Source organism: Leptopilina heterotoma, unplaced genomic scaffold (assembly GCF_015476425.1).
Source record: "Leptopilina heterotoma isolate Lh14 unplaced genomic scaffold, ASM1547642v1 Lhet_396, whole genome shotgun sequence".
Lineage (NCBI taxonomy): Eukaryota > Metazoa > Arthropoda > Insecta > Hymenoptera > Figitidae > Leptopilina > Leptopilina heterotoma.
The window spans coordinates 313,497-323,769 of record NW_025111061.1 but is presented as its reverse complement, the minus strand read 5'-3'; the positions used below and the strand labels follow the sequence as shown (position 1 = coordinate 323,769).

At 27.4% G+C, this 10,273-nt stretch overlaps 1 protein-coding gene across 1 annotated transcript; it reads right to left on the bottom strand.

The window, feature by feature from the left end:
- Positions 1-326: 326 nt before the first annotated feature.
- On the bottom strand, positions 327-3,478 carry LOC122506101. The gene is made up of 2 exons (XM_043618095.1): positions 3,352-3,478; positions 327-2,666 (listed from the first exon to the last, which is right to left on the bottom strand). Exons 1-2 carry the CDS (start codon positions 3,476-3,478, stop codon positions 1,153-1,155), a joined length of 1,641 nt encoding a protein of 546 aa, XP_043474030.1. The 3' UTR covers positions 327-1,152.
- Positions 3,479-10,273: the final 6,795 nt, after the last annotated feature.

Here is a 10,273-nt window from a genome sequence, read left to right as displayed (position 1 = left end):
TTATGGCAAATTAAATTATTATTAACTAGAACGAATTAATTAAATATTTAGTAAATTCTTCCACAATTATTAAATTAATTAATTTTTTTGATTTTTGGAAAAAAGGTAAAAGAAAAACACTCTTTTACTTTTTATACAATACGTTTTCCAAAAATCGATAAAATTAATGTATAGAATGAATTAACTACTTTCAATAATGTTCGGAGGCCTACACGCATAGTTTTTGTTTTCAAATTGTAAACAAATCATTTTTGAGGACACACATTTTAGTGATATCAAAGATTTTTCTACAATTCCTGTGACTTCCCAGATATGTGGTATTTCTATATTTTGTACAATCATTTGCTCACTTTTCAATTTCCAAACAAGAAAGTAACACTCATCATTTGGCATAGCAATTATTTCTAAAATTTGAGCAATTGTTCCACATTCAAGCTGAATAACAGTGTCATTAAATTTTGATCCGCGTTGATAGGTCACACTATGATAAGTTTGTTTTCGATAAATACATTTAGTATATATTTCAGCATCTTTTGTTTTCGGGTCATTTGAAATAATTGGTTTGCCGAAGAATGTTACATCATTCTTAATGCGTGCACTCAATGTATACTTTTTTTCAGAAAATAAGCTTTCGCAAAAAGCTTTTACAACAGGTTTACATAAATAATTTCGAGTCTTACATTTGTATGCCATAAATTTCAAGGATTTCATTGTCATTTCAAAGCCTACGTTTTTCGTTCCAACGATAATATTTTTTAAAAACCCCATATTACTTTCAAAAATAAAAGTCGATGTCAAAGCAATGGGTCCATCTTTTTTGTAACAAAGAGGAGCATGTCTCACCATATGACCGTTATATTTCATAGATTTAATTCCATAAATTGATTGATAAGTTTCTAAAAAATTTTTAAGAATTTCTTCACATTCGTCAAGTTCTGTTTCAGTTGCCCCAAGTTTCAAAATCATGTACATTGCTTTTACTAATAAAGCCAAATTCTCCAAAACATTTGATGGCAGCTGCAAATCTATACACATTGGTAGACAGTAAAATAAAATCCACGATCTCCAATGTGTTCCCTTCCATACTGATCTATTACTCAATTTTTCCGGCAATTTATACACTTCGTGACTAGGGCGTACAGATGTTAATCTTCAATCCAATTTTTTAATAATCTCTTTTGAAAAAAAAGAGCTACGAGTAATATCTTCAACTGGACCCAAGAGAGCAGTGTGAAGATAATCGAAACAAAATCCCCAAATCATATCAAAATCGGTTAAAGAGCATAGAACGGATTCTCCTTTAACTCCCCTAGATCGAATCAAGCAACTGGATTCTGACACTGTTTTCAAATCGCATTTATGAGATTCAGATGATCGTAATTCAGAAATTTTTTCTTCAAATGGATATCTAACCGCGCCACAAGCATAAAATCCGTGAATGTAACAAAAACTACACCCGAAATAACCATTATACTGTATTCTACATTGTACCAACGCTCGAGCTACAGAATCAAGGGCGCAAAATAAAAGAATGAATTTTAATCGATAAGTTTTGCCATCATGAATTACAGGAATATCGCTTTCACTTAACTCTAAGGCTTGATCAATAAAACTTTTTAGAAATAAATTTAATAATTTACTACTAGGCTCTTGTTGAACTACCATTGCAGCATTCAATAGAACAAACTTGAACCTCATAGAAATCGGTAATTCATTAAATAATAATTGAATTGGCCAAAATTTTGTCTTACACTTTAAAGGATTTTTAGCCGCTGCTCCATCCGTGGAAAATGTAAAAGTTATAGCGTTAGGATGCTTTTTTACAAATTCGCGGTATAGTATAATGTCATCAACGTCAGAAATAGATTTTTCTCCTCTAACATTATCGGTAGTTCTGTTTTTTATTTTGTTGACAAAGTGTTTTACTACAATTGGATTTTTAAGCAACTGATCAATTTGATACTTTAAATTTAAGACTTGAAAACTGTTTGGAGAATTTAATGTAAGTTCATACTGTTGAGAACACTTGTCGCAAAGAACTTCTTTCTTATTTTCTTTAACAAAACTGCTCCTCTGAGTTACTAATAATAGTTCTTCGCAATTAACACAATAATAATGGATTTTAATTATATCTTTTGGTGGATCGAAAGCTTTAGACATCATATAGTTTGAAACATTTACATTGTCGAAATCAGGTCCTGCACAAATTTTAAACATGTCAAATAATTTACTACGACCTTCTAAACTTATGGAATATCGCGTTGAGAATCCCATGATCATTTCTAAAACATCCTCTATTGTCATATTTGATTGTTGAAACATTACTCTGTTTCCAATGAGTAATGGTTCATTGACAGTATCATGGATTTCTTCATTGCCGGTGTCTTCAGCTTCAACAAATTCAGAATTTTCAGAACAGTCATCGTCTTGATCACTGCTTTCAAATTCTAATAGAGAGCAATCATCAAACCTAATATTGTCTTCTTCAAATTTTGAAAGAGTTATCTCACCATCGGCGTCAGTATCTTCCTTTTCGTTTACCAATTCTTGTGGTTCAAGACTAACCACATTTTCCTCTTGTGAGAATTCAGAAAGGTGTTCTTTTATTTCTGGTTCCAAATTTGCAATTGGTGAAATAGCTACGCCGCTGTTTCTTAGCTGTTGATCTGCAAAATTGAGAAATGTATAAATGAATAAAAAATTAAAATACATAAGAGCGATTACACATTAAAAAGTATTTATTTTTATTAAAAAGATCATAATTTTTTATAAACCTTCTTAATTTTCATTTTTCTAATTAAAAAGTATATTATTTTGCTTCTCTATGAGAGAAATGAAGATGTATAATGATAAAAAAGAGTTTTTGTTTTGCATAATTAAAAAAAAAGAATGGAAATTTTTTTTTTATAAACAATTTATTTAAATAATAAGTTTTATCAGGCCCATTCTGAAACTGTATGGAAAATGTTTTTATAATTCCCAGCTAAGAAATAAAGCAAAGAAACTTAAAAAAAACATTTAAATTATAGCAAATAAATTTGTTTATAAAAATTTATGACTTTTTAAATAAAAATTCAAAAATATTCTTTTTGTTACTTTACTGAAAATTCAAAAAAAAACCAAACTTTTTTCCTGGCAGAATTTTTTCAAAATTAATAATTTTCGAGTTATAGATCATTAAAAATATGTCTACTTTCAAAAAATTAAATTTTCGAAAATTCACAACTCGAAAATTTGGATCCAAAAGAATAAAAGAAATACGTATAACTTTTTCTTCTCAAAGGAACGCAAAAAAATGTTTGCTCGATTTAAAAATATAAACTGACATGACATCTGATCACGATTACATACCCAATGGTTTCCAATTTTTGCATCTTTTAGACCAGATATTATGCGTTTGCTGTGACACATTTTGGTTGCTGTAGTTTGGATCCAAACATAGTTTGTATCGTTTTGGTTCTACACCATTGTCTTCCATTGTCTGGTTTTTGCTAGAAAAATAACCAATATAAATTTGAAAAGAATGTATTTTATCGACAAGACAATAGACTATAATTTACTGTAAATATGAATAATAAAATAATATACAGGAATTAAATGTTTCTATTCGGATTTTGAGATATATCTCAAAATCAAAAAAAAAAAAAAGTATAAAAATAATGATAATAATATTTTAACTCAATGTTTATCAATTATTTATTCGTATTTCTCTGGGAAAAAGTATCATTATAAATCGTTTATGAAAAAATTAAATATCAATAACATGTAATAGGCATTGTGTTTGAAATAACTTACCTTATGACAGAATATTTATTCTTTATCAAAGATAATAATAGTGTTTTTAAATGAACAAGAAAAAGTGATCAAATACTGATATTATGATATTTTTCGCGCAATGTTTATTGTCATTTTTTCCTTTCTAACCTCAAAATTACTATATATAAAAAGAATATGAAATACGTGCAAAAAAAAGATTCATGTGCAGATAGATATTTTTGAATAATGATATACAAACCTGCTTGACAACACACTAATATTTGTTGATAATTTTTTAGCTATTTACATTATTTTGGATAAAATCTCACAAGATCACAAATTGAAACGACTTTTTCAGATGTTTCCAAAGTTTATACACTGCAATGAATATAGCACTATTACTTTTATGTTGAACCAGTGACGAATTCATGTTAGCCATACTTGGGGCAATTGCTTAAGGGCCCTTACCTGTTAAAAGTATGTTGTAGTCTAAAACATTTAATATAACAAATTGATTTTTCTTTAAAACAGTTTTTACATTCATTTCTATGATTATTGTTTATAATAACTACGTAAAATAGTTAAATACAAGTGGTGATTAATAATCTATTGCAGTGGTCTCTTCGTAAGTAAGTACGTCATTGCTGTAGATGCTTCGATACTCGATGTTTCGATTGTTGAACACACGCTCGCCGGTTTCGAACAATTTCTCTCTCGTAGCACGTTTTCGCGTCGTCATATTATGTAGTGACTATTCATGAAAAAACTAATTTTTGTGTTAAAAATAATGTGGGCTTACGTAAAATTTTGTACCAGAGAACTTTTTTTTTTTTTATTCGCAAAATTGAACCTTTGTTCTAAAAAATTATAACGGTTCGTTTTTATTAAAGGAAAATCAAGAAAAGGAGGAATCTATTTTTAAGAAGCCTTCCGGAAAATCCTTTAACGAAAGCTTACCGCAATCGAATTCAGGATTACCAAAGCCTACAAATCTTCCTCGTGCTACTTTTGGCACTTCTGCAAATTCAGAATGTGTGAGTGTAATCTGTAAAATATTCTTTAAATTGAAAAATTTCTTAAACATTTTACTTATTTATGGAAATTTTTATTAGTTTTCTATTTATAAGATGAAAATTTTCATAATACAAAATAGCCAATTTATATACTCTGCATGCAGAATGTTTATATTTATACGTTTAAAAATTACAGAAGTTAAAAAATTGTTTTTTATATCTAATTTGTGCTTAATTTAAAATATTTAATACTTTGAAGAAGACCGAATTAAATATTATACAAATTGTTTCAGAACAATCATTCTTGTGCAAATAAAATGCAATTAATGAAAAGCAAAGTTTCGGTTTTATCAAAACAATTGGAAGAAATGCCAACTCAATTATTAGAACGAGAAAAAGAATTGCAGTTGACAAAAAGTGAGTTGGAGGAAAGAAGACAAATGTTAAATCTCATGGAAGATATGATTGTGAAAAGAGACAAAGAGCTGGAAGTTTTAAGAAGGCTAAACCAAGAGTATCAAGAAACAGTGCTACCTGATATAAAAAAGTTGCAAGGTAAAAACATATTGCAGTAACTCTTATTTATACAGTGTCTTACATTTTTTACTAAAATTTGTTTTTAAATTTTGAGAAATATACCATATTAAATTATATTCTAAGTTGATGAGGTTGCTACACAAAAAATTTTAAACATTGAAATTCGGTGAAATTTAATTTCAATTATTTCTTTATTCTACGCTGTTAAATACTACACCGTAAAATTTCCACAAACAAATTCTACACACAAGAATAGTATATTTAATTGGCAACTGCTCGCACTAGTTACGAACGATATTTTTCATAACAAGGTGCAAAAAAGTGCCCTTTTTAGCACCGCGTTATGAAAAATATTTTTTGGATTGTCATAATTAAATTGTTAATTCTACGCCTTTAAATTGAACACTAGATAACTGTAAACAAATATATTGTTAAATTTAAATAAATTTTTTAAAATGAAAAAAAAATAATTCTACAGAATGAAACTCAACACCTTTGCGAAGTTTTCTATAGAATTCGAAAAAGTTTTAAATATCGCAAATGTGTTTAGTTTCACTATGCAGAATTTAATTGTGTACTTTTTTCCATCTAAAAAATTTATTTAAATTCGACAATATATTAATTTAATTAATTTACAAATTATTGTTAAAGCTTATTAATAAAATTTGTTTTTAGACATGTTAAATGAAGCGTCGAAGGATAAAGAAGCAAAGGAACTTGAAAAGTCACATTTGAAGGTCGGAGACCTAGATGAAACTGGAAAATTGGTAAAGTCGTCTATTCTTATACAGTTTATGAAAGTTTTCTTTGTCGAACATTGTTGGCAGTCGATGCCTTATGATATTTATATTAGCATAGCATAAGTATTATAAAAATATTATATTAAATATTAAATAAATATTAATTGCGCCATTTGGAAATTCGAATAAATAAGAAAAAATACCAAAATTGAATAAAAAATTTTGTAATGTTGAGCATCAATGCACAAAAAAAGATTATAGGAATATTTACATTTTTGTAGTGTACGTGATGCGTTTAAAAAAATTCAAATTTAAAAAATATATTTTTAAACTAATTATTAAAGAAGAATATTCAATAAATCACATATTAAATTCTCCAGATATTCTAAGTAATAAATTTTAACGTTTTGCTTACAATATTTATCAAAATTACTACTTTTGTTAAAAATTATTTGAATCATTTGTTTTAAGATACATATTTTTTCAGAAATATATTTCTATAAAAGATTATACTTCTGATTTTAATATAACTTCTACTTTCAGATATACATTGGAAGAGATCAATGGATGGGATTTGACAATTTTAAATTCAGCACAGACAACGTAAAAACTACTGCCCAGGTGGCCAAAAATTTAGCAGTTGCATTATTTGGATATACCACTTTATTAAATGCCACTCTGTCCGGGTATGGCAGCAATCGAAATAAAAGAAAAAATAATCCTCAACATAAATTGGATGGGATAAAAGTTTTGTGTTTGAAAGGTATTGTAATTTCTATTCTCAATTAAATAATAATAATTTCAATGTCGATAGATTTAATAAAATTATTTTGTCAATTATTTCAGACATTTTTAAATATTATTTAAAAGACGTTCTTGGATTGCGTGAAGAAGTTGTTGACGTTGAATTGGACAGAGTACGCAGCTATATCGGTAGTAAAATTTCAGATTTGAAAAAACAAAATAAGAAAATACCTAAGAAACTATCAATTCAAAAACAACAAACTGCAACAAGTCGAGAACTTGAGGATCCCGATCAAGATGCGATGGCTACAAATACTGAAAATTCAGAGAAAATAGAAATCGAAGAAACAGAATTCTCTGATCATGAATTAAACGATTTCGATACTGAAAATGTTATCAAAACTGACGGTAACGATAAAGAAGAGAATGATGAAGGAGAAAATAGTGAAGGGGAAAATGATGAAGGAGAAATCGATGATGGAGAAATCGATGAAGGAGTAATCGATGAAGGAGTAATCGATGAAGGAGAAGCAAGTGTTGATCCTAAAGGATCAGAAGAAATAGAATTCGATTTTGAAGAGCTCAATGATGCAGAAAAAGCGAAAAAATTAATGGATGAAGTAAATTTTGAGGAAGTTCGAGAAATAGTAAAAAAAAATGAAATGGTAGATGATTAAACAAATTCAACTTTCGTAGAAAAAAAAATTTTTTTCAAAATTTTTCTGCGAAAAAAATGGATTACTTTTAAACGAGAACAACAACAACGACATTACAATCACTGTAAAACGCCAGAAACTTGAAAAATAAAGTAGGTCAATTTTCAAATGAAATTTTGAAAAGTTTTAAAAATTTAGTTTTAGTGCATCTAAAATTTTGAACATTCAAGTGAATCAAGTATTTTTTTACAACTTTTAGTTTAAATTTGATCACAAAATATTTTTTTTAAATTATAAAACTAATTGTTAATTCAGGAAATTTCAGTTTATTTTTTCTATTATTATTTTATAGAGATTTTGAAAAATATCTAAAAAGTAATGCATTTGAACGTTCAAAAATTTAAATCTTCAGTTTCACTGAAGTTTACAAATTTTATCTTTTATATTTTTTTAAAAAAATGCATAATATTTGTTATTAAAAGAATGTGTGCGAAGCTTTTATTGTTTTTTTTAAAAAATGCATAATATTTATTATCAAAAGGATGTGTACGAAACTTTTGTTTATTTTGAAAAGTATATTTGTTATCAAAACGACGTGTACGAAACTGTTCTTGTTTATTAAACAATTTAATAAAACGTTTGTTTCAAAAATTAATTTGACTTCATAATAGATTTTGTGTTAAATAATATTTATTTATAAATAACTTTATTTCAATAGTAAATTTCTTATTCAACGGCACCATAGAAAAATGTTCCTTAATCGTTTATTTCCGATTCATAACACTTTATGAATCGGCAGCAAAAAATTTTATATTCCCATTCAAATTTCTGATTTCCGATTCAATGAATAATAAAAATAATCAGTATTAATCTGCCTTCGCCTTTTAAGAATGCGGATTCACAAGAGCTTTCGACCTATTCAAAACGAGTGAATAGGTTTTTGTTTCCTGGGTAGCAACACTTGCTCACCAAAAATTACTACAGTGGATCGTAGGTTTTAGTGGAAAATGTTTTCATTTGTCAGATTTTGTCTAATTAAATTAGAGAAAACTATAATCAATTTTCGCTACATTTACAACTCTTACACAGAATATTAAAACTTGCTATTTCAATGTAGCAAATTTATCTATTTCTTTTGTAAATTTATCTAATTCTGTAGTACATTATGCTAAAAGTCCCCTTATTTCCGATCATTGCAACCATTTTTAGTAATTTTTACAAATGTGGGTCTCTCCGTGTATTATTAATCATTAATAGAATAATTTTTTACTATAATGATTATTAATAATTTAAATTTAAAATTTATAAAAATTTCAATATTGCATTAATAATTCATTATTATTATAAATTATAATGTTAAATTAAATTAAAATTAAATACTAAATTCATTTTAAATGCAGATATAATAATAATTATTATTAATCTGTATTCGTATTATAGTTTATGAAACATTCCAAATTGTAAAGTTAAGACTTAATTTATTATTGATTCAATTAATAATATTAATTTTTATTAATTCACATAACCTATTATGACTAAATTGAAATATAATTAATTAATAAAAATTATTTAACAGTTTATTATGATTTATTGATAATATTGGTAATTGAATTTTACTATTTTACAGTTGCTCTTTATGTAGACAGTTGAATCCAGAAATATGTAAGTCGGTTCGGTAGTCGCAGTCGTTAGGGCAGTTAGTTTAGGCACTAGGTTAGGTCATGCGTCGGGGTTCGATCCCCGTAGGGTCCAAATTTTAATTTAATTCCGGGAATTAGTTTCAAGTTGTTCCGTATGTAAACAAACTAAACTAATATTAATTAATAAAATATATTTTTTAAAATTAATTTGTTGCAACTTCTTGCATATTGTTTAAATAAATAAAACAGAAGTGGCTTAAAAATATGGTCAAAAATGAGATACAAATGGTCTCAAATAGTCACCAATTATGGGCGGGGTCAACAAAGAGGAGGGGATAGTAGTAAACTTGTGACCACTTTAAACTTCCTCCTGATCAGTTGTGATAGATTTCTGACGAGATCCATCCAGAATCGTAAGAAAACTGGATTAAAGTGGTCAGCCGGCCTGACCATTTGTCTGACCATTCCTGATTTTATTTTTAGTAGGGAATAGAGTTGTAAACCGTAGGTAAAGAAGGCGTCATAAAAACATGCGAACCAATTTCTTAAGATGACCCTTTTTACCCTTGCGAAATCGTTTTACCAAATGTCTCCCCACGTGGGTATACATTTGGGATACATTTGGGAGACATTTGGTAAATTGCTTTATAATTCTGTTAAAAGACAGAATTTGATGAAAAAAACGATTGGAAATTGAAAAGGAACATTTGGAGAATGAAATTATGCAAATATTTTTATAAAGAAAGCTTTGAATAATTAATCATTAACTGAAATGTGCAAAAATGTCATTGTGATTTTATAGCAAGGTTATTTTTCATAATTACTTATGAAAACGGTGTAAATAAAGGAAAAAATAGTGTATATTGTTAAAAGAACGTAAAAATATTAATTACATCTATTAATAATACTAATTAAACAATAAAACTTGTAATTTAATTAAATGCAAATGGTAAAGTGATATTAAAGTAATATCTACTTTACCAACAACTTATTCTTCTTCAGCATTTGAAAGACACTAGAAACAATCAAAAGTCCCTAACGGCAGATATCCCCGCGCGGCGTTTGGTTTGACGCAATATTCTACAGGGTGTTCTTTTTTTAATGATGGCAGAGAAATGCTACTTTTATATTAAAGTAACTTACGGTTATTATTTCTAATTGTAAAATAATTACCGTTTAAATTTTTT

Bases quoted from the DNA above. Each gene is read 5' to 3' on its own strand.
- LOC122506101 (XM_043618095.1), bottom strand. From the start codon at position 3,478: ATGGAAGACAATGGTGTAGAACCAAAACGATACAAACTATGTTTGGAT. The intron at 2,667-3,351 runs GTATGTAATCGT...TCAATTTTGCAG, and splicing joins CAAAAATTGGAAACCATTGG to ATCAACAGCTAAGAAACAGC.